The sequence below is a fragment of the Pteropus medius genome, unplaced genomic scaffold (assembly GCF_902729225.1).
Source record: "Pteropus medius unplaced genomic scaffold, Ma_sr-lr_union100, whole genome shotgun sequence".
Lineage (NCBI taxonomy): Eukaryota > Metazoa > Chordata > Mammalia > Chiroptera > Pteropodidae > Pteropus > Pteropus medius.
The window spans coordinates 29,541,748-29,569,670 of NW_024354875.1; the positions used below are offsets into that span (position 1 = coordinate 29,541,748).

Genomic DNA, 27,923 nt, shown 5'->3' on the forward strand with positions numbered 1-27,923 from the left:
ATCAATCTCCTAAATCATTTCCAGGAAAATAAAGAGAAAAGGTGAAGAAATATCTCCCTAGCTCAAAAAAATCTCACTAACTCAATATAAAAATGGACAGACTCATTTTCTGGTCCAAGGGCTCCCCAAGGAACGGGAACCCTCTTTGTTGTCCCATCACCTAGCTCAGTGCCTACCATCTAGTAGGGTTTAATAATTATGGAATTAATAAGTTCTGCTCTAAGACTATAAATATCTCTCAGAGTGCGTTAAGTTAATTATAATTAGTCATTGACACCATTGTAGGGTTAAAATATATAGAGTTAACAACAAATGTGAGATTAATAAATCTCAGAAATTACCCAAGCATCTAGGTTGGCCTGGTCAGGAATGCAGACCAGACCAGTAACACCCCTTTTGCTCCCAGAAATTAATCACCAAGATCATACCTAGAGATATTAGAACACGGTTAAAGGCCAAAATGCAAAATATATATGAAAATTTAAAAGAATGCATAGAAAAATAATTAGATTAACTAAATGCTTTTCATGTGATGCCAAAGAAAACATTTATTCTCAGGTGTTTTAACTGCTGTTAAATAAAATGAATTTTTAGTGAGCATATACCTTTGTCCTCCAATAGATATACCCCAAACTAGTCCTTTTTACGGGTCTAAGCATAATGTAAAAACTTGTTAAGTATTTACCAAATAAGTTAATGTATATTAGATCTGAAACCAAACTATCTTTGAGGAATTACAGAACTCATATCAATAGTATAAATTTTATTTAAATTACCAATTATTTAACACCAATAATCTCATCTATCATTTCTTCCCTTCATTCTCAGAGAATCTGGCACTGTAATGTTCATTTTGCTTCAGAAATCATAAAATCATTCGAATCCTTCTTCATTCAAACCTGGAACAAATTCCACAGCCACAGGAAAATCTATTAATAGTCTCTCCCCTATAAAGAAGCAAAGTCCAGGGCCAGCTGTCCAAAACTGTTCTGTACCATCACATCCCACTTCTGTGTGTAAATCTCACCTTGCTATGGGAGTCAAGAGAGCTGGGGTAGGGACAAAGCTAAAAGTAGGGGGTGGGAGGTGATACGGTTTCAGCAGAGGAGGTAGATATTCCAATAGCCAACAAATAGTTGATAATTGTGACTTCTATGACATAACACTCTCACAAGATAAGAATTCCAGTGAACATTGTTTCTTATAAGAACAATGGTTTCCAGTTAACACATGGCACAGAGTATAAAATGATGCAGAGCACTGACCTGTATAAAATACACATACACATGGAATTAAAGGATTATTAGGATACCGGATGTCCAAACACTGCCAAAATGTGAACCCACAGAGATAATAAAAGTGCGAGCAACAGCAGTATTAGAAATTGAAAAGATCGCAGCAACTTTGCTTCACACAATCTCATGTGTCAACAGCTAGGCAACATTAGACAACCTATACCGCAAATTCTCTTTCTTTTTGTTTGAAAAGGACCTGCGAGTAATACATCCTAAAGAACCACAGGCATTCCCCTCCATTTCTAGAAATATCAAGACATCAAAAGGTCGAAGGTAAGATCAAAGCACTAAAACAACATATATTTTTAAAGGAAAAATAGATAATTATGCACATAAACTATATTAATACGACATGGGCATTAAGGGGGGAAAAAGAATGAAAGAGATAAATAACTGCTAATAAGCAAACTCATAAATCCTAAGACTTCTGAATAATGGAGCCAAGCACAAAGCCATAAAAGCACCAGTCCTTACATTGACAGCTCTACCTAAATTATGAGGACCTCCAAATTACACTGATAGGCTTCTTGTTCCCATGGAAACAGAAGAATGGGCCGGGAAGGACTCTCTCCCTCTGACCTCCACTTGGCCCCTTATACAGCTATCATCACTTACAGCCCAGTGCTGATAAAAGCCAGCAGAGGGAAAACATGGAGGTTTGGGATAATTGTGAGGGCTTGGTAGAGACCAGGGACCACAGCATTGGTCCAGAACTGTCAGACACAGTGCAAACAAGCCTTGTACATATTCTGTGTAGTATTCTGCTGGTGGCAAAACAATGTCTATGACACCTCCAACAGAGCTCCGCAATCAAATACATGGGAGCAAAGTCTTCAGTGATATTTCCAACCAGCACATAAGTTTAAATGATACTCCAAGTTTTTTAAAAAGTTAATGTATACTTAGTATAGCCACATAATCTGAGAACTAAAGGATCTTAGAGATCGTCCAATTCAACTCTCTTTTTAAATAGGGCAGAGCTGTTAGGTAACTTGACTAAAGTTAAAAGACAAGTTAGTGGCAGAAGCAGGACCTGACTCTTCCCACAAGCTGTTCAACACTTTTTCCACTCAGAGAAAGTGACCTTGAAAACTGGTCAGATGAGAAAGGCACAATTATTGGTCATGGCGACAGCAAGCAACAGAAGTACGCAGTAAAAAGTTTCAGTAAGAGCAAAGCACAGCTGAAATTCTGATGAAGGTAAAAGACTTAAATGTATGCGATTTTTTTTTTAATTAACATTAAATTGTGGAAGCCCATGTTTAATCGGAGTTTTAGCTGGCAATCTGTTGCTTCAATCTCAGTGAAATCAATGCCTTGTGTAGTCTAATTTAAAATGTAAGGCCAAACAGATCTGGAAAAGTACAGCTTTATCTTTGTGCTTAATTTATACTATAGTGTGTTGTAATTAAGCCTGAAATAAAAGCTATATTCTGAGTAAAGACAAAAAGCTCTTGTTAAAACATCCCATTCCCAATGTAGAACATAACAAAGCCTTCTTCATTTGGAGCCAACTGTCACTATACTTTGTTGCTTGTATGGAGCTATTGGACTGATATTTGTACTGGGGTTAGCTTTGGGATAACCAATCAGTTAACTCCTCCACTGTGGTCTTCTGTTATCCTCAGATAAATGGCCAAAAGGAAAAAAAGAAAACTGGCAGGCAGAACGACAACTATATTTATGAGATTAAACTCTCAAACCCTTCACAGTTTGCTGGGCAACTAATAACCATTTGCCAAGCTGTTCATTTAATAATGAGTCAGTTAAGCCAAAAGCAAATGTTCCTTCAACCCACCAATGCTACTAGAGTCATATCCACACTGACAAGCTCCAATTATTTATGTGATGCACTTCATTTACAGCAAGAAGTACAAGTAGCTGTGTATAAAAAACAAAAACTCCTCTTTCTAGCCAAATGCAAGCTACCCTGCAGTATTGTGAATGACTGGAATTTGTAAGTGATTTTATCATTTATGAAAGCCGAAATGACCAACGAATTATTTGGGGAGCAATTCCTATTGGTGTCATTATTCTAGACCAGAGACCAGAAGCTCCCCATCCAATCCTTCACTCACTATCACGTAACCTTAGGTCATCTGAGTCTGTTTCCCTTGTTTTCTAAAATAGTGTGTCAATACTGAGATCATCTCCAACTGGGAATTATGAGAAAAATACTGTTTGTCAAAAGAGGTAACTTGTATAGTACACAACACAATGATATTGTACAGCATAATTAATTAATCAGGGGAGGAAAAAGTGGTATGGACTGTGTTCCAAGAAATGTATGTGTCAAAAAACAGGAGATAAAACCAAGTTATCTTAGCTCTCTCTTCTGCTTCTCCCATTCATCTCCATATACCTATACCTGTAAATTAAGAAAACAACCAGCAGGTATCCCCTTCGCTTTTACTTACTAATAGTTCATCCATACTGGTCTGGCATTTCTCCAAGTTGATCCGCTTTATAGCCACACGTTCTTGCCTGGGTTTGCACAGGGCAGCCTGAACCACAGCAGTAGCTCCGCTGCCTGAAACGAAGTAGAAACAACATCAGTTATCAAATGGCACACTTTCTGGTTATCACGCATGACCTCCTTCATAAATATCTGTTTGTTTGTTTGTTTGTTTTTAAAAAAAGGTCTTCTACTCAAGGTATTCAAAACGTTATTACCATTTGACATCTTTTTTAAAAGATTTCTTAAAGTCTGAAAATAACTATCTGGAAGAGAAAAAAAGAAAAACTTGACTTTTCTACAGGATACAAAGACAGTCTCTGTGCTCCGGAGGCTCACAATCCAGGAAGGTGACCCCAATCAAAAGAGCTCACTGCGATATGGCGTGTTTACTGTCCCTCAGAACAAGGGCTGAGAGAGTGCCGGGTCTGAGGATATGGGGACAAGGGACATGGGCATCCAAATACAACCCTGCATGGAACCCATTACCATCCACAGGTCCTGATATTTTCTAACGTCAGTGCTTTTAAAATATCTCAGGCTCTTCTTCCACTTCAGCGCAAACCACTCCAGCCTGAGCTACTTCAGGGATTCCATGAGATGCTGTAACAACTTATCCGTTCTGAGAACTCTTTGAGCTTACTTCTGAGCTTGCTCTACAAATTAGAAAAACAGATCAACCTGAGTATTCTCATGTTGAAAGCACAACTTTCAAGGATGCCAAGCAAAATGATGCAAACGTGTAATTACAAAAGCTCTCGGCATTCATATGAACTTCTCATTTCTAAGGTTTCATGATCATTAGCTAATGCACTCTAACTCTTAAGAGACAGAGTCATGTCATTATCCATATTTTATAAGAGACTAATGTAGACATGTAATGATTTGTGGCAGAATACAAAGAGCTCCTAATCGAATTTATATTCCATAGGGGCAAAAAGACCTCTAACGTTAAGGCATCTCTATTCTGCAAAGAATACCCAAAAGCTCATTGTAATCATATAAATCCTCCACCACTGCAAGACTATCAATGAGTAAACAGCCTGTGCTCAGGACTGTGCAAAAGAGGAACAGATGCGGCCATATGTTTTTTTTTCAGGTACCACTTGACAAATGAATCATCAAATATCATCAACAGGGAGAGGGGGCATCTTTAGGCAATAAGAGAGATCAGTATTAGCTTTCCTTACATATGTGATACAAAGGCATGACATTTCTTGTGCAGATCAAGGCTTTCCTGCCCCAAGGAAGTACCCAAAAGTTCTGCCCTTTCATCTACTTTATGGTCTCATCATTAGCTCTGGCCCCCTGACCTAGTGACCCAAGCAGATCACCCTAATGCTTCAAACCCAGGTCTGTGCCTTCAAGACTCCTGTTCCAGGAAGTCCATCCTGTGTTCACTGGGCAAGGAAATCCGTACTTATCAACCACCCACTGTATAGCTGGCACTTTATTCATATAATTCTCCTTACAAGCCTGCACATTTTTTTATTATTAGCCTCATTTTACACGTGAGAAAACTGGCTCTTGGAAAACTTGCCCACACAGATGATAAGTAAGTACCTGAGCTGGGACCTGAGTCAGGTCTGCCAGACCCCAGGCTTCGTGCTTTTTCCTACTTCCCTCAAGCCAGAGCATGCTCTTCTCTTCCTCACTTGTTTTGGCCTTGCTAAGAAAATATTTTCTTCTGTCATAAATGGTTGAAGATAAGAGAAACAACCTAGAGGGAAGGTTTGAGTGAGCCTCACTCTCTCTAGAATTCATTTCCAGGAGAGAGTGCTATTCTCAGAGGTTGTTTAAGAGGGCCTCCCTGTCCCTTCCCTCACTGCTCCAACAGCTGCTACTCCAAGTCTCACTGGACTAGCCTCACTGGCCCTGCAGATCGCACCATGTTGGGCTCAATCCAGAATGCTCCAGATACCAGAGCCAAACACTACAAAGAGCCCTGCTGATAGCAAAGTGTATTTTCCAGTCAAGGTCTCCAGAACAGACAACATCACTGAAGGAGCCACACAGAAAGTGATAAGTAGCTAGGTAGCATTGGGCCTGGTACCCCACAGAAAAATCAACAAACATCTGTAACTAGCTGTTGATGGCAAGCCATTCTCAGCCCTACCCACTGTAAAACTCCCCACAATGCCGCCCCTCCAACCTCAATCTACATTCCAGAAAATTCTCAAATGAGGAAAGTCTTTTATTAGAGCTTTACAACTAGCGAATTGTTATTGCTTCACAACTACAGCTGACTAAAGAACAACTGGCAGGTTCTCATCTCCAGAGAGAATAAATATGAAACTTTTTGACCTGAGACTATTGCTAAGCATGAACAGGTTTAACCATTCATTGAACCATTCGGGAGATTCTGCTGTAAATCCTAAGATTTCCCTCCACTACAAGGGAGATCAAGAACAAGATCAGATGTGCTGGGAGCTTTAAAGACCATCAAGTCCAATCCCTTACTTTATGAATGAGGAAGGAAAAGGAAGAGAGCTCTCACCAGGAACCCAATCAGCCAGCACCTTGATCAAGACTCTGCAGTCTCCAGAACTGTGAGAATCCATTCTGTGGTCTTTTGTTATGGCAGCCCGAGCTGGCTAATACAAAAGCCTTCCCTTGTCTAGTCTAAGTCACTACTCACTAGCACTTTTGGTAAATAATGCCAGGTTCCAAATAATACAGGTTCCAAAAACTTCCTAATTAAGTTTATAACAATAAGAGGCAGGATCCAACCAAAGGGGCTCTGGTTGGCCGCTGTAGTTTCCAAGCCTTAGGTTAGCAAGATCCCTGAAAAGAAGGTTAGACAGGAATCCCATCCAATCCTGGTGCTGATTCCCTCTGTGATACCGGGCCCAGTTCCTCAGATCCCTTAATGGGCATAATGAAATCTACTGGTAAGCCCTAAAAACATAATGTGCTTCACATCCCTGGAAACTCGACTCAGTAAATGTTAGGATCTCTCTCTGGGACTCATTTCTCCTTCTGTAAGCTTAAGGAGGGAGACTATATCTGTAGCTTATACAGCACCCAAGGGAAAAGAGGGCAAAGTAGCTCCAGGTCATGACTAAGTTTCATATTGCCTACCAAAGAGATTCAGTTGGTTTAAAAGGGGACAGAGGAGGGCTAAACTGTAAAACCAGAAGACTAAATGATTTCTAAGGTCTGATACAGCATGACTGATGAGTCTAAGAGACTAAAATGTAAGAGAATAAGCCAGAGAGTTCAAGACCAGCTATGAATTAATATTCTATAGTTAAACTTCTTACTGAAAATGTACTTTGCTAGCCTAAAAAAAAAAGATTCTAAAAAATCACTTTGTCCCTCCATATTCCATGAATTCATACCCTAGCCCTGCCACATAGTAACCAACTGCTTATCCTTGGATGACTTTCTTCACTTCTCCATGCCTTGATTTCTTCACTTATAAGATGGAGAAAATAGCACTGAGATCACAAGGTGGCTGAGAGGATCAAATGAACTAATACACTGAAAGCCCTTGGAACTGTGCCTAGCACATAGGATGCACTAATTGAATCTTAGCTAGTATTACTCTTCAGGGAAATCTCTCCAGGTCAACTGGTTTCCTGCCGATATGTCGCTTTAATGCCATCTAATATTTCATGATGTTGATGTACCACAATTTACTCAGCCCTTCTTTTATTGGTGACTATTCTTTCTTTCCAGCCCCACCCCCCTGCCCCTATCAGAACAATGTAGCAATAAACATCTGGTACTTTTTAAAATATAGATTAGTCTACGAACATTTCTTTATGTTAAAGTTAGGACATAAAGTGGTCAACTATCCAGGAACCCCTTCTCATAAATGTCAAGATTTTAAAACTAAACAAAAATTATCAGCCTCTGACATGAATGGTAGTCAGCAGAAGGAAGTTCTGTCATCACATCCCACTTAAATGAGGAGCTCCAGGCCAAAACTTTAACAAGAATTTGCCCATTTCCTCACCACATTTAATTATATGTTTACTTGTCCTTTGTCAGTAAATAGTCCAGAGCTGTATCAGGCTTTCTTTTTAGAGGTGCTGGCTGGTGGTATGCAGTAAACAAAAGCAATGGCTTTGGTCCAGCTGATGATTTCCTCCAATTCTCTATCCAACTTACTCTATGTGCTCTACTTATATCATGTGTCCAGCCTCAAAGGCCCTGCAGCCAGTCAGCTCATATGAGGGTCAGAAGCTGACCAGGGTGTGAATGGACACACATGTGAGCTCTGCAAGGGTGCAGCTGCCACTCTACCTCTGCCCGTTGTCGCTGTGTGAGATGGCTGATTTAGCATGGCAAATGCTGCTTTTTGCAAAAAAAGTTGAAACTCCAGAATTTTGTGTGAGACCTCCTAAAATGATATCATTAGCGATTAATTTTTTTCACAATATTGTGAGTCACACAAACGCTTGCTGTGGGCCGCGATTTGCCTCCCTGAATCACTGCTGTTTGGCTTCAGAGGTGGACCCTTCCTTACCGAATGGTCTAAATTTTAAATTATTTATTACATTACACATATGAAGTTGCCACACTTCTAGTCATTTAGTGCATTCTATGTAAAAGGAAATTGTGCACAGTAAACTCTCAAGTCAAACGCAAAGAATAAAAACAGTGAGACAGGTGTTATATGCAACTTGCTATATGGAGTCCTTTACAAAACAGACACTACTGCTGCCCTGTCTGGATAAATGGTACATAGACCCCATGCATACGCCAGGCTGGGCAGAGAGGACGGTCACATTTCTCTAAGCAACTACAAACACGTGACTCTCCTGAGTGACCTGGTTTGTGTTACAGCCAAGCTAAGTTATGTCCTTCTGTCTCCATCAAAAGGACCGGTTAGTAGAGCCTCCTTCTGAGGTTGCTGAACAGATTTAGAGCTTACTAAACACACACACACACACACACACACACACACACACACACACACACACACACACCCCATACGGCGAAGTGGAGACATGGCCACTCAGTGAATGTACTTACATTTCACCATTGACCTGCATAAATGGGAAAGCATGGTTTGTTAAAACCTTTAGAGGTAACAGACCTCACCAAAGAAAATCAGTACTTGTATATAACTCAGCAAGAACCATCTGATAATAACACAGAAAAACAAAAAGTAGCCCGAGGTTCTGATTGTAAAGACAGATAGAGGGAAACTGGTGTGTAGAATCAAAGTAGAGTGAATGTCAATAAACTCACCTTGGATTTCAAGCTACATTTAAAGCAACAATTAAAAAAAAAAAACAAAAAACCCTATACTACACTTACTAAAATCAGAAGAGGGTAGAGATTGGAATTATCTAGCATAAAGAAAATCAATAATGAAGTTATTAGGGGGTACAGGGAAATTCTAAGTACTTGTTACAGAGGAGTGGTTTGCTTGTGATAGAGCTCTTAAATAACAGACTTTAATTTTCATCTAATTCAATGTAATTAATATTAAGATTTACTCTAGTCATTTTGTTTTCTTAATGATATGCAGTAGCTAAAAAAAAATCACACTGTGAATATGTTTACTTGCCAGTCCAAAAAAAAAATTAACAATTAGTCTAAAGAGCACTCAGAATTTAGACTCCCTCAAAGCTGAAATTGTATTCTAGGATTCTAGTCCTGATGTTGACAATGACCAACACGAAACTTGGAATAAACATATAATGGCTCTGTCAGTGAATATGTGTTTATTCTTTAAGAAAAAGTCTACCTTATTTGATTGGGGGGGGGGTCCCAAGGATTGGCTATGACTCACTTGAGATGCTACTACCTTCTTTAACAACCCCAAGCAGAGTTAGTCACTTCCTCTCAGCTCCCAAAGATTCAGTACTGCCTCTTCATAGCACTTAGATGCTCATGAAATAGTCTCCCTCAGCCTTGTTACTCTAAAATTGGCCCTTTCACCCAGGACCCTGCCTGGAATGCAGAAGGCCCTCAGTAAGTGTTTGCTAAGTGAATGAAACTCTGATAAACCCATCCTTGGGGAGGTGAAGCTGTGCTCAAAGCTAGGTCTACACACAGGAGAGTATATCCTGATATAGGCTACATAACCAAGAAGTAAGGAAGAAGCGCACTTTTACTCAATATGCTATATCTGGATGGCTCACTGTGTGTGTTTTTAAGTTAGGTGGTGGATGTGGCAGTTAACTTCATGGAATGAGCCTAGGAAGGCCATCTGCCTGAAGGCGTTTGTAAACTGCAGAACATCCCTGTCAATTCTGGAATCAAAAGCTATAGAAAGAAAGCTCTTACTTGAAGAGGAATGTTCCACTGGAATGGGTCGGGGACCTCGATTTTTAAAAATTAAATCCCCTGGCCACTGCTCAGCAGGTAAGAACCACACAAAATGTGGCATGCTAAAATAAAGCAGGGACTTCTGTGATTCTACTTGAGTCTAAAGAGGTGATACAAAACACCTAACAACATGAAGAGGTGACTGACAAGAGCCGATGACAGCCCTCCAAATCCATCTCAGGAAACACGCATCAGGCCCTGGACTGCAGGAAGGATACATTCCCACAGAGCAAACTGGATTTTTATATTCAGTTAAAGGTCACTTTGAAGTCCTTGCGCTCTACAAACTCAAAGTCCCATGATCTGGCAGGACTGAAAAACTTCCTGTTCTTCTCTGAGGGGGTAGCAACAACTCCTAGCAAAACCCACTAGTTTTACTGATAAAATCGACCAAACAGAAGCCAACATTCCACAAATGAATGTCCATTGCTATTCACACAGATAAACAGATACACCCACTGGCAAAGGCCAAAAGACACAAGCATACTGCTTCTAATATGGTGCTCTAATATAGTCTGGTAGCAGTCTCCAACTCCTTACTGTTCCAACCTTAAGCCACCTGGAAATGGGAAGGGCTCTAAATGCAAAAAGAAGAACCAGTATCTACTTTGATGTCAGTCCCACTCATCCCATCTCAGCTACATGCCTGCTGTCTTTGTATGAAGAAGAAAAAGTCACCTCTCTGAATGGACAGCAACCTGGGAGTGCAAGGCCTGGCAAGCAGACAGTACACAGTTAGGGGGAAAGCTCCTCTCTCCAGCTAATTGCATCAGAGCTTGCTGGGCTGGATGTCCGGCCTCCAGGGGCAATGTACAACCTTGGTGGCCTTTGGTCAAAATACTAGCATATTCGTAGCCCCCATTCTAAAAAAAATATATATATATTAAAATACATAGAATTTGTTTCTAAGTCTCGGGACAACAACCCCAGAGTCAAGGAATAGCCCCGTGAGAAGGCCCTCAGTTGGGGCAGATTTTCTCGAAGCTTCTGAGACCAGGTAATTACATTAGAAACGCCTAAGATGTCTGTTTATAAAGCAAATTCTTGAGCCCATATCCAACCTATTGAATCAGAATTATTGCAACCAGAGGCCTGGAATCTACATTTTTAATAAGCTTTCCCAGTAATTCCCCTATACTCCTGAGAACCAGGGATCCTGGAATATCAGCTTCTCTGACCCCTCCCCTGCCGGGACACCAGGACTTGGGAACATTTATTAGCCAGGGGCCGGTGGGGAAAACTAGGTACAGAAGGTATGGCAACGGATTTATTTAATATAAAGAATTGGTTCAATAGGTGTTAGGGAACTGAAAAGATAGTGTGATACAGAGTAACTGTAGGAAGCAGCTACCAGCCCTAGGGCAGGAGGGAATCAAAGAGTGGGGATGGGGCTATCAGAATCTAACAGTTTAGAGAAGGCAGTCCACAGAGCTGAGACCAGACCTCTGAGGGGCAGGTGTTAGCCCCTCAGGATCCCTGAGGAAGGACTCTCACTGAGGGACCACATGGGGCTAGGACTCAAACTTCTGAGGACTGGCTGATGGCATCTCTGAGGGGCACCAGGAGGATGGATCCAGGATGTAGAAAGAAGCTGGAGACCAGAACCAACTGCTGTGAGCAGAGTGAAAGACCCTTTCCAGAAGGAAGCTGACAAGAACAGTAAGCAAACAGGATGAAGCATGTCTCTTCTCCTTCCTCCAACTTCCCTGAATCTCCCTAGCACCCCTGATAAGCAGAACAGGGAAAGAGCAGGCAAAGAGGAAACATGCTTTGCCTAGTACCGTCCCAATACACAAGCCAGTCTAGAAAGGCTCATCTAGACAAACACTTTGAGACAATCACTTAATAAGGAGCCAAGGAAGCATGATGAGCATCAGCTCCAACAAGACGCTGGGGCCTGTTCCAAGCTCCATCTAACGAAGGTCAGGCTTTCTTTTTTTTAATTCTTATTTTACTCTGTTTTTAAACATAATTCCTAACATGACCCTTTTTAATGCCTAACAATCCCAAAACATTCACTTTATACTTCCAAACCCAGCCCAGCTCCACTGTACTTCCTCTTGGTCACGTAGTAGTTATGAGTAGGAGTCTGAGGCCAGACAGTTCAAATGGCCATGTGACCTTGGGCAAGTTGCCTGTGCATTTATGCCTCAGTCTTCTCAATTATAAAAAGAGAACAAAAAATAGTATCTACCTCACAGGATGGCTGAAAATATTAAATGAGATAACACATGGAAATGTAATAATATAAATGAATGTGTCTGACACTTAAGTGTTTAATTATGTTTTGACTATTAATATTAATATTATAAACAATATTCTAGATACCTACATGGAAACTAGAACTAGGTCTGCTACAAATTTCTAAAAAAAATGTCTTTTTACCCCACGCCCCTATCACTTCAGCTCCCAAGGAGCCCCAGTTCCTGTCCCTTCTTAACTCCATCTCATCGAACCCTGCTCCTGGAAGCCAGCACTGACAACTAACTTCTATACCACAATGATTGGGTGTACAGAAAATTATTCAGGGAAATGATTCAGTGTTCCAGATCCACTTTTCCAGTAATAAAATATCCTTGGCTACCACATCCGTGAAACAGCAAGTAACTAAAAAATTTCTCCTAGCTCAAGGACAGAGGGAGAGAAAATCCATTCACATTAACGTCACCCACCCCTCCCTATCTCACCATCTGATTTGATTTTACTTATAATCAAATTCCTGCTCATCTGGTCTCCCCTGGCAACCTGAAGCTCTCCTCCAAGTTACAACCACACAAAAGGAAGGGCAATCAATACAGCGTAGAAGTCTTCTCTCTCCCTCTCTTTGACACACTCTTACCCAGAAGCAGGGGGACAATGCCAGTCTGAAATGACAGCGGAAAAGAAGAGGCACAGGGAAGAGGAGTGCTGATTATAGGAACACGAATGAGCAGTGGAAAGCCGTGTCGTGGCAACCTCAGTGGGCCCTGACAGCATGGCTGGGTGAGAAGGAAGATGAAGAAGCACCCCATGAAGGACCCCTATAACCCACTAGGCCTTGATGGAAGCAGTAGCATGCTGTCAGTTCCTGCCAACACCAGCCCGCCCTGTGGGTCCTCCTAATGGAGGCCACCAGAAAGATCCCACCTTGCCATCAGTAGAAGCCTAGCAGGAGAACTCTCCCTCCCACAGTCTTGGGGCTGGGGGTCAAAGTGTTAGGACTATATAGGAACTGGAAGATGTGCTCAGAACATAAGGGGTAACCTGGGTATCCTGTGAAAATGCAGATGCTGACTTCGTAGGTCTGGGTGGGGTCTGAGAGTCTATGTTCCTACACGCTGCGAGACGACCCAATACAGCTGGTCCATGGACCACACTTTAAATTGCTAGAGCATAGGGGATACAGTTAATGCAAATCACCCAAAAGGTTTAACGTACCTATCTCCAAACAAAGGGTAGAACGTTTAGAAACTTCTTGACTCACCTCCTAGTCCCCTGCGGCTGGCAAGGGAGGCTTGAGCCCTGGGAAAGCAGATGACCAGAGAGTCACGAATGAGGGGCGCCAGCCTGGGAGCAGCACTCCCTGGCTTGCAAGCATCTGGAAGGAGCAGATTCCTCTCCAAGGAACCATACTTAGGAATTTTATGTGCATTTAGCCCTTCAGAAATAAAGATTCAACACTCTTCCCCTTAACATGTAAGTTTACTACGTCATTTTTGAGGTACATTTTCATAAATTCACTACAAATGAAAGATGAGGACAATCATACTTTCCTGCCTCAATAGACAAAATGCAATTAAACTTCCGAATTACTTCCAGCAACTATGGTTGAAATTTAGTTGGGCTTTGGTCATCTGGAAATTTATTTTATTAATTCAGAAAACATGAAAGCATGATTCTTCAACTATTATGGGTAAATAGGGATATACAGTAAACAGCTAGATGAGTATATGCTTTTAATTTAACACATATTGAGGCCCCGGGTCACACTCATGCAAAACAAACTTTATCATAGAAATACTGTGTCTAAGTTAAATACATACAGACTACCTGGTATGATATTTTGAGGAAAAGAGTCATTACAAATATTGACTTTTTAATTAAAACTACGTTCTTACAGTATGAGGCCCAGATCCCCAAATCTATAACCATATCTCTAAACGGGCAGTAGATATGTATTCTATGGACAGCACTTAGGATGGCATGAGCTTCAATATGACTTGTAGTCACTCATTTGTTACCTTTTTTAATAGCTAGGCTGATTAGATCGATAAGTACTTGTTAAACTGATCTTTTAACAGATAAACTTATTTCTTCTGTTTCATTTATTCTACAAATGATAGTATTCACTTTTATGTCTTTGCTGTCAAGTTTTTGGTTAACTACTGTTTCTACCTTGAACTCTATAGCTCTCAGAAGGCATGTACCTACACCCTTGGTTTACCTTGTTCAACAGCAAGATGACCCCACCTGCACATAATATAATAAAAACCTGTTGGTGATATTGGCCAGGCTCCCAGATCTAGGCTCTGGGCTGTGGCCTACTAGGTACAGTGTATGGACCAAAATCTTTAAAAAGCCCAAGTTTCAGATTCAGTCTCCTCATGTGTCAATTAGTTTCACTTTGTTACTTCAGCCCATCCAGCCCCAGTAAGGGGAACGAAATGGATAGATCGGTATAACAACTCCACCACCATTAATGGAGAGGGGCGCGGAGAAGGGACCAAAGTATATAATCTACGGGCTGTATAATAATTGTAACAATGCCTTCAACATTCAAAGAATAACCACATCTTGGAGTTGGAAGGAACTTCAACTTAAAGCTCATACGATCATATAATGTCAGAGAATACATACTTGTTTATTCATTCAGTAGATTTTATTGAGCTTCTTGAATGTGTCAGGTACTACTTACAATACTGGAAAAGAGACAAAGAGCAAAATGTACCTGTCCTGTTGAGTTTACATTTTAACAACTGGGGTCGGGGAGGAGGTTAGATTTTTAAAAAATGATAAATAAGATCATCTCATTTTGTGATAAGTGCTATGACAAAAATAAAACTAAGGTATGATAGCAATTGGTGGGGACAGCAATTGAGCTATGATGGTCAGGGAAGCATCTCTGAGGTGGTGACATCAGGGCTGATAAGAAGGGGCTGCCATGCAAAAACATCCATGGGTGGAGAATTCCAAGAATGAGGGGCAGCACATGTAAAGGGCCTGAGGCAGGAATGGGTTTGGAGAGCTCAAGGGACAAAGATAGGGCTGGGTAGCTAGAGTTTATTGACTGAGAGGGCAGGTGGAAAGACTGATGGCCAGACAGGTAGGAAAGGGACTACACACAGGGAGAGAGCCCTGCAGGCTAAAATAAGTGCTTTGGAGAATTTTGAGAAGAATTACATGATCTGGTGCACATTTTACAGAGCTCACTCTGGCTGCTCTGCAGAGCGAAGGTTGTATGTGAGGCAAGAATGGAAGCAGCACGCTTGGTTAGGGAGATGCTGTAGATGTGCAGGCACCAAGTCATGATCGCCGGCTAGGGTGACTGAGTGGAGAGGGGCAAAGTAATTAGATTAGGGCTATATTTTGCGGTAGAGCCACAGGATTTGCTGATGGATTGGAAATTTTCTGGGGGGAAAACACTTAGGTACTAAAATTAAATATGTAATCACCTCTACTATAATCATCATTATATTTTATAATGAATAGCCCTTTCCAAAACTCTGCCATCAGAGCTGATCCATCCACCGGAATATGTTCTTATTGCTCCAGATGACAATATAATAGGCTTGAGCTAACATGCACTGTTCAATCAACCTCCAACATCAAGTTTGTTCTCAGCTTTAAAAAAAAAAAAAAGGATACAGGAAAAGGAGATGTGAAAACCAAGTTGCTGTTATCTCCCATTTACTAAGAGGAGGCAAGCAAAAGAGGAGGATGTGTTTCCACATATTCAAGAGATATTCCTGGGAAAAAAAGAATTGTTCGATCACCTCTTACAAATGAATATTTATGTGCACTTCCTCCTATGAAGAAGCATTTTATAAAACCAAAGGAGGAAATATAAATATTTGGTATTTGAAGGCATTTTTTTCCATCCCACTCTTTTACTTTTGGAAGCATAAAAGAAATAATTAACCAGTCAAATGAAAGCTCTTTCCCTCCCTTCCTTAAAATTAAACCATACTAAACAACAATGACAGAGTGTTTTAAATACATTTTTAAAAATTCCATTACCCAAACACAACTATTTTCATGATAATATATTACATTCTAATCTTTATTCATACACAGACACACACACTTATATACCCTCACATATATAGTCATAATAATTATGGCTCTGTATTCTGCTATTTGCATTTTGAATTAAGATTGTAAACATTTTTCATAAGTCTAAAATATGTTTATAATTATATTAGTTGAAACAACATTCCTGCATGTTACTGAACCATAAATTATTGCCTTTAATCTTAAATTGGGCACTTGAATCTTCCTTGCTCTCAGTTTTGTATAATAATTTTAAAGGGATAGCTAGCCCACCTTTCGTGCAAATAAAAGCTAAAGCAATGTCAAGTGCATAAGACTCTTGTAAAGTCGCTATATTTGGTAACTCATTCAATTGCTTATGAAATCATTTATCTGTCAATGATTTCCCAAACCAAGTGAGCAAAAAGAAAGACATAAACTTCACTCGGGGATTATTTACCTAGGATACTAGAATAACTCACAGAGCACAACAGAAAATCAGCTGAACCTGCGCCAGAGAGTGTGAACTTTTTTTTTCAATGAATAAATGGAATATGGGCTTAGATGGGACATCACATTCTCTGCACTATAATTTCACCTAAGTGTTAGCCTTTGCCAGGTGGCTAAGTAATAATAAGAGTCCACAGATGAAACACTGCAAGGGACAATTCTCTGAATGTTTTAAGAATACTACTACATTAAAATAGTTTACTATATTTAAACATGTGTGGGTAATTTATAAATATATATAACATACAGATACATGTTATATATAGACAGAATACTTTACTATGTTCTAAAGGTGTCTTTCCTTCAAAGCTTCCTAACTACTCAATGCATGTCTAAGAAAAGTCACATACTCATGCAATTGCCAGTTTCCCAGCTGTTCTCCAGATTCTTCGCTACAGCACCATATTTTAGGCAATGCTAAAAGTAGCAGAAGGGCAGGGGAACTTTAGGGGCTTTAGCTTCAAGGAATGTTTAAGAGGAAAATCCCATACCCTGGAGACCCTGATACTTAAAGAGTAACACCGTTCAGCAGACATGAGGCTGACACCACTGAAGTTTGTTCTCAGCTTTAAAAAAAAAAAAAAAAAAAAAAGGCCAGCAGCAGCCTCTCTGAAAACTTTCATGGGCCTTAGAGACCAAAATGGGTCACCTCTCCCATATTTTAATACACTATCCTTAACCTGCAGGTCCAACCATTTCAGGAGAATGACTGAAGGAGAAAATATGATGGTTATCTACAGATCAGATCCCATCATGGGAGAACGTGTACTCCATCCTGGAAAACTGAGGCCCTTGCTCAGTTTTGTAAACTGTATCATATTTCTAAATCGCTGAAGAAGCGCCACTTATAAGGATCCCATGATGATTCCCTTTCTAAAAGGAAATGGTGACCATGTATTTTAATATGATGTCAGTGCAGACTTTCACATCTGCCAGAGCTTGCACTGGACAAAGACTCCAAAAAAAAAAAAGTCCAAATCTTGGACAACTGGTATTCAGTGATATCAAACACTGCTTGAAATAATTAAGCTGTCAGCAAGGCCTTGGAAATGTCTGGCTGGAAGAGTATCTAGATGTTGTATTATGTTTCATGATTAACATTTGACCTGCATCACCATTCCTCACACTCTCTAGCCAGAACCAAAACAAATAGGGCCAATAAATGTTTATTTTCCATTCACCATCATTTCTCTCTTGAACTTTAAAATAACATTTCCACACTTTTTTTCATCTGTGTATCAAAAACTATACATCAAATTATTTAAGAACTAGGGAAAGGCTATGATTCATTAGACCAAAAAAAATCCACAAAAATATCAAACACCATGCCATTAGTCTTAGAAAGCAGCACTCTTTAAATCTACAAGACACATGCATACCCAACTACCATCTCACCCCACTCAACTCTAAACCAGATGTATTTAAAGGATACCAATAACTAAAATTGGAAATAAAAAATATCCAGTTCAGCAAATTCCTTTTTGTTTTTCACTATCATTTTCAATATTTAACCATTAAATATTCACCTTTTAAATTTTTACCAGTTTATAAATAATTACATGTCCCCTACATGGTTTTATTATGATGAAATCCACAGATATGTCTACCCGCTCTGGGCTCAGAGACCCAACAATATCAAACAGAACAACAATCTCTTAACTCAGGCTAGGCCTTATTTAACAAACGCCTTGTATGTGGGAATGAAAAATAGCAACCAAGAACAACCTGACTTTGATTTATATACTTTTCATGTAAGATTCACATTCACAGCATCACAGTCATTAAACTCAACTGACAGGGCTTTCAAGGGAGTTCTTGGGGAAGGAAATTACCAGAAAGGAGTTAACACTTTCAAGGCACGTCTCACTCGGTTTACATTTTCCAACTACACTCCCCGGTTTTAATTTCTACCTCACACTTCCATTTACCTCATTCTACCTCACATTTCATTATTAAATAAATGATATTCCATCCAAGATTTTTAAAAAATATTTTGGATTCACAGCCCACATTGCAGAGGCCAAACCTTAGCTGGCAGCACAACTCTGTGCCTGACAGAAAAGTGTGGGCAAAACATATCCCACAGAAAATGATCTCCCTGAGAACACACGCAGACTCAGAACTGAGGCACAGGAGAAGCACTAAAATATATTTCTGGGCAAGCCTGGGATGTTTATTTTGTCCCTATGTCAGGAAATTAGAAACATTCGTCTCAGGAGTCAGCTGGCTCTGGTCATCACAGGCCCACTCAGTGAGCCAGCCTTCCACCCCTCTAACCTCAACTGCCAAAAGAAACTCTTTAAAATACTAATCCAGTCAATAGTCTCGATTGCCAGGCGCAATTCAATGAGAGAAGAGATAAACAACACAAATAATTTGTAAGTGGATGGAATATGGTCATTTTCATCCCATTCCTAAAGGAATGAAATTTGGAGCTGGGAAAAATCCTGTCCGTGTTTCACTTCTTTTTTCCCCCCAAGCCTTCCAAAGCGCCCACTGAGAATAAACATCACCTCTGTCCAACCTCACCTAGCCCCACCCCAAATCACGATTCCATTAGCCAATGAACAAGGATAATTTTCCCAGCCTGGGTTCCTGAGCTGGTTCCCAAAAGACTTAGGACTCTAAGTCAAAGTAATGTTCAAGGAGACTATCCAATAAAAAGATATCTCTAGTTGTCATTAAAAACAAGAACAAAGAACAGTTTTGTCCTGCTTACAATAGCTCTAAAACGTTATTCTCTGTCAATGGCCCCAGAAAAACTGTAGATGAGGATGAGGCTGGAGATGTAGCTGGAGATGAGGCTTCGTGAGAGGGCTGAGGACCCTCCTACTCCAATGGAAATCATGGACCCAGTAAATTAAAACACCAAGTCCCTGCTTAGTCACACATGCTAATGATCATTAGTACACACAGTCCCATTTGCTTTATACTTGCGACAATCCTATAAAGTATTTTATCCCCATTTTATGCCTGAGAAAACTGAGACCCAAGGTCACTTTTCATAAGAGGCAATGTGAAGCTTTATATCCAGGTCTCTCCAATAGGGAAAAGTTTTTCCCTCCACACGATCCCTCTACTAAGCAGAAATAACTGTTTTTCTGCTCTAGTAATGGTCATTTACATAGTTAGTCATGATGCCCCTCCCCTACTCCACCCAAAGATAACCACTTCCATCATATAGGCAGTGGCCAAACTGGAATGCTGCCTCTGGATTGGGTCACTAAAATTTAACAGACATCATACATGAAAAACTTGGAAAACATCTTAAGAGATTAAAAGAGAGAGAAAAGTTCTCATTTTGGTAGCACAAATACTGAAAAGAGAAGGAGAGAGAGAGGGAATAGAGGCGATAAGAGAATTCATTTTAAAAGTTAACTGAGATCAGGTTGGGAAAATATGATCATATGCAGAGATGGTGAGCATACATTTTCATCTCCACTTCAGAGCAACTGACTGAAGCAGGGACTTAGGTAAAATGTGCAGATGAACTTCCTGATAGAGAACAGTGTAATACTGGCATGGAGGTTATACAATGCCATTGATGGGAAGATTTTCGAAAACAGCACCTTTATACCTAGCAAAGGGTTTCTCAACCTCAGCACTATTGACATTTTGGGCCAGATGATTCTTTCTCATGGGGGCTTGTCCTGTGTAGTGTAAGATGTTTACCAGCATCCCTGGCCTCTAACCTATTAGAGGCCAAGAGCATTCCCTCACCCCTCCCCAATTATAACAACCAAAGCTGTCTCCAAATACTGACAAATGTCCCAGAGGGTCGAAGGAGAGGTCGAAATCTCCTTCAGCTGAGAATCACAATTCTAAGAATTAGAGGTGGGGTTCTGCCAGAAAAAAAGGTGGAGAAAGAGAGAAACCAGATAACCTATCCAAGTAGCAAGGTCCTGGCCAGCCCAGTCATTGAGAATTGAAACTGCCTGGGGGAATAAGTGAGGAACCTGGATAACCCAGAAACTGGATGATCTGCCTGAGATGGCCAAGAATAGAGTATCCTCAGGAAAACAACAAAAAGGAAGAGATGAAGACAGAACAAGAGAAGAGGACTCACTTTGCCTGTGGGACCCCATGATATAAAGCCAGGCAGGGCTCCACAGACCTCAGTTCTTAGGAAAGCGTTTTAGCCGAGGTTGAGTTTATGAGAAAGAACATCTCAGAGCTGTCACCAGTGTCAGAGTTGAGGCTTCTTATCGTTTTAAATGGCGCTGACGTGACACCGAGATTAAACACCCTGGAATGTGAAACATGGGGAAAGACGAAGGGGGAGAAACACAGAACCTGCTCTCTCTTAAGGGCCCACAGCCACGTGAAAACAAGAAAAGGTTCTTGAACTGCTTGTGAAAGGCAGCCCGTGCTTGCAGAGAAGAGCTATAGGGATTCTGGAGGGCTTAACAGGGGCAGGCTACTTGTCAGTCAGCATTTATTAAGTCCCTAAATACAGAAGGTGCCATGATGGGAACTGTACACAAATCAAGGTCACCACATCTGGCCTTGCCCCTTGGAATATAAAGCTGAAGTCAACTTTTAAAGTGGGCACTTGGAGAGATACAGCAAGAGCTGTTTTCTGTGCATACCAAGGCTGTCCAATGCTGGCCCTTCAACATTCCACCACCACCACCAAAACAAGAAAAAACTGTCACTCAAATAGGAAGGCCAGGTAAACTGGCAGGAAATCGGTCCACAGCAGATATAAGAGTGAAGTTACAGAGCAGAGCAACAGTACCTTAATTTCCTGCCCAGGAAATTATTAAAAATATATAGGTTCGATTCCCTTAGTAACAGATTTTTGAAAAAGCAACTGAGTAGAAGACAATCCTATAAGCCCTGCTCTTGACAACTAAGGCAAGAAAATGAGGAAATGTGTTATAGCATTCAGTTCCATTTAAGCCGATTTTCAAGTCAAAGCCCCCAGTTTGTATAATTCTACTAGCCCCATAACATCCATATGGTTTACCACCAACATATAGCACATCACTGACAGCAATGTCCTCATGTGGGCCTTCTGTGGTCTCTGCAAAAGCCCACAGCTGGCATGTCTACCTTTATCTGTCCAGTGTGTAGAGCACAATACCTACTTCCTGGCATAAGGATATGCCTGATGAGTCAAGTGTTATAGCAGAAATGAGATCAAGACTCTTGATTCTTTGGGTGACTTTAAACGAATCACATGACCCCTAACTGTAAAATGAGAATGTCTATCTCAGCATACGAAGGTCTCAAGGTCTCTCTACATTCCTTAACATTTTATAATGCTCTATAAAATGCTCTATGAGACAGTATTCTCTCTGGGAGAGAATAAAGGAATGAAAAAACAAGGATTTTCTCCAGGATATCTTTAAAGACCCAGTGTTCAAAAATAGAGATCAATCCAAAGTAGGTAAGGAAGGGAGAAAGAACTCACACATATCTCCAAGCTTCTAGTGATGCCCTTGGGGCAAAGACAGGAAGACCAACCATGCCCTTCCAGAGGAAGGGACACCAACTCCATTAACACAAGTTGGGTCCACAATACGAGGATAACTCCAGGTAAATGCACGCAATTTATGAGACTCCATCTTCAGGAGAGATTCATTTAGTACTCCTCTTTTGCCTTATCAGGTACAACTTACCACATGCAGAACCAGTCAGAAAGTTGTGAGCCTTGCGAACTGCTGAGCACAGAGAAATGAAAGCACGTCCTCAGCTATATAAATGACCAAGGCCGTATTAAGTTTTCCTCTGAGAGCTTGCGAACTGCTACTTTGTTATAGTGATAATCTTTTACGCTATTTGCATGGTTTTCATTATTTCTTTAATTTTCCTTTTTTGTGTATTGCATTGAAGTTTCAATTCATAAACAGTGAGATCATATATATATACTCTAACCGGGAAGTAACTGAGTACTAATTCAAGAGTAGTTATATTTTCTAACTTATGAGAATTCATGCAAATAGTAAGACTATTCTATAAATATATTAGAGCCCTCTCCCCTTATATCTCATTTCACTCAATTTAACCTTTAATTGAGCACCTATTACTTTTACCAAGTAATGAAGGCGATGCAGGAGATAGAGCAAGGAGTGAAGGATGCCCTGTAAGATGTTAAGTCTCAGTACATTGTGTGTGTGTGTGTGTGTGTGTGTGTGTGTGTGTAAAAAGAGAATACCAACAAAATTTAAGATCCAGTGCTTGACAGCTTAATGAAATAAACTGTATATTCAACGTCTATAAAGCTAAGAAAAGTTTATGAAAGAATTATTTGTTGTGTCTTGAACACGATACGATAATTATATATACATATACAGAGAGTTTGAAATGGATGCTTTTATGCATTTAAGAGAAGAGAGATAGAGAAGATATGGAGGAAGCTATTATAGAGATGGAAATGGAGTTAACATTACATGAATCAGAAGAAGATGATGCTGGAGAATTTGTGAATGTACCAGGTACTGCAGTACTTTGCATACATTACTAAATACTAAATACTAAGGCAGGTATTTAGCCCCATGTTACCGATAAGGACACTGAAACTTGAATGTTGCCCATTGTCAAAAAGCTAGTCACAGAAACAAGCTCCAAATCCAGGTCAGCCTGCTCCCCCAAAACGATGGAGGGAAGAGTAAACAGGAAGAAATGCTGAGAAGGAAGAAAAGGGTGGGAAAGGCAAGATGAGGGAAGAAAACCAGGGCAGGAAATACCCAACGGTCCCCAGCCTTTTAGGTACTAGGGACCGGTGCTCCCATGAGAAAGAATCTAATGCCTGATGATGTGAAGTGGAGCTGCGGTGGTGATACTAGCGCTGGGGAGTGGCTGCAGATACAGATGAAACTTTGCTTGCTGGCCCACCACTCACCTGCTGTGTGGCCTAGTTCTTAACAGGCCACAGACTCTTACCAGTCTGCGGCCCAGGGGTTAGGGATCCCAGAGTAAACACCCACAAAAACTGGTGCATCGTCTGACCCAGTAAATCACTTCTTGGTGGATGTTCTGGGTATAGTAGCAGAAGTAGTATGGTCACACATTGCAAGGTCAAGGTCAAGTAATGAACACTCTTGGGAAAAAAATAATAGAAAGCCAGTGTCATCATAATGTTTAACATGCATGTGAGTACACACTCTCTCCTAATCCCACTGAGATTAAAAATAATAAAAATAAGCATTTTTACCAGCTCACCACCTAAGTTCTGTCCAAGACAACCTGTTGTCATTAAGATTTAAGGATCTGCTAACCTATAAAAGCCCACCACCCTAAAATGATCAATCAACTAAGTGCAAGTACACTTTTGGAGGCAAATAATGTCAACATAGGATGAAAATCAAGAACAAGACCAACAAAACCTTTCAGACTTTCCTGACAGCAGCGATAGCTATCCTTATACTTTTCTAGAGCACCATACTGCCTGGGTGGTGAAGAAAGCTATGTGCAGAGAAACTGTCATGGAAAATTGAACTCTCTCTATGTGAAAACTTTCCCTTATAAATTCACTCCACCATTTCCTTTACAGTAAATGACTTCTCTCAAATCTTCATCTCTAGTTCCAGTCTCTTTTCTGAGCTCCCAACCCTCAATTAGACACATGTGGTAGACACTAGCAAGGCTCACCAATATCCCCTTTCCAAGCACAAAAGCACTGCATTACCTTGCAAATGACAGGGCTATGTAAATGGCCAGGGCAATGAAATGTGAACAGTGACGAGTGACTCGTCATCACTGAGGCAGAGGAAAGCTACCTGCAACTCTTCCCCTCCTGCAGCAATCAGATGACAAAGCCACAAGACTGATGCAGCCTGGATCACTGAGTTGCTGCAGTTCATCCAGAACATTTCCCAGACTCACAGAGGACTCTGAAAACAAGAAATACACTTTTGTTGTGTTAAGCTCTTATGATTTGAGGGGTGTTTGTTACCACACCAAAGCCCAGTCCAACTGACAGAAGGAGCTTGGTGACAGTTCAAGGGTACCAAAAATCCATCTAAAATCAAATTCTCCACCTACTCCCACCTAAATCCAGAGAAGTCTACCTACCTTCCATTTCGGTTAACCCCAGAATCTTAGGTTTTGTCCCCCTCCTTTGTATCCCTAGGCCTGGATGAAGAAATTGCACAGAGGCAGTTTGATAAATTTTTACTGATGGTGACGAAAGTCTTAAGAAAACGTCAAACGAATTTTAATAGGTTAGACTTTAAAAATAATAATGGAAATTATCAAGAGACCACCAGAAAAACATCTATTTTGGGGGTAAAAAAGGCCGAAGGTTTACTTAATATATATATCTTTGAAACTTTTCTCTTACCAACAGATACTAACATAATTGAAAAAACTTCAATTCCCACCCAGGCTGCAAAAGGTATGCCAACTCTGAAGACATAAGAACAGATAAAATAGGCATGTACTTACATCTTTTTTAAGGGTCATAGTGCCACTATTCAGAACATACTAGAAACTGACACTCTACAACTATAAAAATTGAAAGCTTAAACCCACAGATTTGTAATGCAAATATCAAAAGTTAATTTCAAAAGTCATTTATCACCATTTCTTCCCACCCCTTCTTGAAAGGGACTCATGGATGCAGGCTCAGAAAATAGCTATGAAAAAAACTATATGTTGTGGTTTCAAAAAAAATTCTACCTGAGAAGTGTTGCAAATTTCGTTACCAGTTCTCAGATCATACATGCTACACAGAACGTCAAGACACACACTCCCATTTATCTACCAGTTAAGCAAACTATCACACTTTGAATAATGGTTCTAAAGTCTGCACTCGGAAAAAACTTTAATCTCCTTCTTGTTATCTGAAAAACAATCTACACAAAATGATATACAACTTAATTATTATTCTACTTGTCTTTCTCTGAAATAAAGCAAAAATGTGCTCATCAAAATTTCAATAATGAGCAAGCATTATATATTTTCAAAAGGGAAGGTAATTAATCAGCCCATTTTCTCAATGGTCATATAATCACACTGAACAAACTGAAACTTCAGCTCCTCTCAACTCAACTTAACAATCTTGCACCATCAATATTCTAGGGCAAAGATTATGTAAACCTAGACAATAAAAAGGTTTTAACTTAGATTCACCCAAAAGACAAACCATGACAAACCCACCTATTTCATATCTAGAGTATTACTAAATGTGGCAGGATTGCTTAACTCCCCTGCTCGAGAACAAGTATACAGTGCAATCAGAGTGACTATCCTTTATTTCAACTATATGAGTCAAGAGGAAGTGGTATTAATTATTTATTGGTTAGCACACATCCATCAGGTACTTACCACACATATGCACCTGTTCATAAGGGTCATTTCTCTTCTAGAGTTTACACAGAGTTTACCAACCCTGAGAACAATAGCTATTCCAGAAGTTCTGCTTTCTTAACCATGCTTTTGTGCCTTTAACCTCAAAACCAGTGAGTTTCGGGAAATATTGGGTGGTAGGAAACATTCCTGTCTTAAAGATATGACTTTATATCTGCATCTTCCTTCTAATTTATTTTTATTTTTTAATTTTACTTAGTTGTAAATAGCAAATACACGTCTACTTCATAAAGCATCATCAGCCTCCTGTCTTCTGTCTCCTAAGTAGCTCATCAGAGGAAACCTGAATTATCCCTGGGCAAGAGTGAAAAAAAACCTAGCAGTGTAGCAGTGTAGCTTTGTGCAAATACCTCTTCTTTTAGCACAGTGCATTTCTGTAAATATTCCTATTCTTAGTTGTGAATGTAAAATTCAGACAAACATTCACTGGTTCTGTTATAAACCATGTTATGCATCATTATCAGGGTAGGGCCTTGTAGATAACTGTCCTGCTCTATCACGAATAATTTAAAAAGTGACATTGATTTTTATTCATTTGAGCTCCATAAAAAGAATGAGGCATCTCATCTGAAACTAATATCCAAGAGGAAACTGAATAGCACCTTTAAAAAGTATCTCTTCAGTCAAGGAGAATCTTTCTCTCTCTCACTTTAGAAGAAGTGAAAAGAAGAAAGCTTGGGCCCTGACTTGAAGACCATGTGCTTTCCTTTTACAGAAAAGCCCTTGTCAAAGATTATCTTAATCTTTGGCAAAGATTATCTTAATACCTTGTGCTTAGTAAACAAACCAAATACATTTGTTCAGTTAAGTGTTTGCACAAGGAAGTTACTGAAACTTACTGTTCTTGAGAATGTTTCCTCCTCATCTCACCTGGAGGAAAAGGGCACTGACTTCCTCCCCAACCTTGATTTCCAATCACAAAGGCCTCCAGAAAGATGTCTTCTACTCTTGCACACCTTTCCAACATCACCTCTCCACACCAAACTTGGCCAGCTCTCCTGATCTTGTGCCCTTGGGAATATCACAACCATTTTGAACCATCTGACTTGCTGGGGACCTGAATGAAATGTCTAAAGAAGGCTTACAGATATTACTAGGATAACTGTTCAGAGCATGTCTCAAAAAGCACTAAGCTGCAAAAGAACTCACCCTATCTTAACCCAAGCATTCACAATTCCAAATGTGTTCATGAAAAATTGTAAACTTTAGGTAAAGGTCACCTTTCCAGACTTTTTTTTAACTCATTTTCCGTTTAAGAAAAAAACAGTGCAGCTCGCTGCCAGCATTAATTTAATTTTACAAAAACACAATCTTTGAGGCTGAAGCAAATCTGACTGGTTTTCAATGTAAAAATAAAATATAAAACACTGTTCTTGGAATTATTTCTAAATAGAACTTATCTCTAATCCTAATGTAACAGAAATGTATACATAAATTGAATTCATCAAATGAATTTTAGGCTAACTGTTCAAGAATGATATTAACATCACATGTACAAATGCTGCACTTTCTAGCATTTGACATTTTCAGCGATAATTACTATATTTCGTAAAAGGAAACGCTACTACTAAAGACAGAATGCTATAAATAGAAAGATGTCATTTGTTTCCAAAGACTACAAATATACTAGAGCAATGTGAAAATAATAATAAAAGAGAGAGATTTCATGGCAAACTATGGGGGTAAAGATAGGACTGTAATCTGCGAGTTACCTTGGGGTAAACACCGCAGCCGCAAGAGCCGCTGGCGAGTATTCTCGGGGCAAAAGGGAAATGGGTTAAACAATAAATTATAATGACAATTTATACTCAAAGATATTCTCCTTATAACAC

General features: G+C 40.0%; 1 protein-coding gene across 1 annotated transcript in view; it reads right to left on the reverse strand.

Annotated features, from left to right (window-relative positions):
- STK39 (serine/threonine kinase 39) overlaps positions 1–27,923 on the reverse strand; it is a 264,879-nt gene that overhangs the window by 210,099 nt on the left and 26,857 nt on the right. Inside the window, exon 3 of the mRNA XM_039855814.1 lies at positions 3,713–3,825. Within this exon, the coding sequence (XP_039711748.1) occupies positions 3,713–3,825 (113 nt within the window). The remainder of the gene's footprint in view (positions 1–3,712; positions 3,826–27,923) is intronic.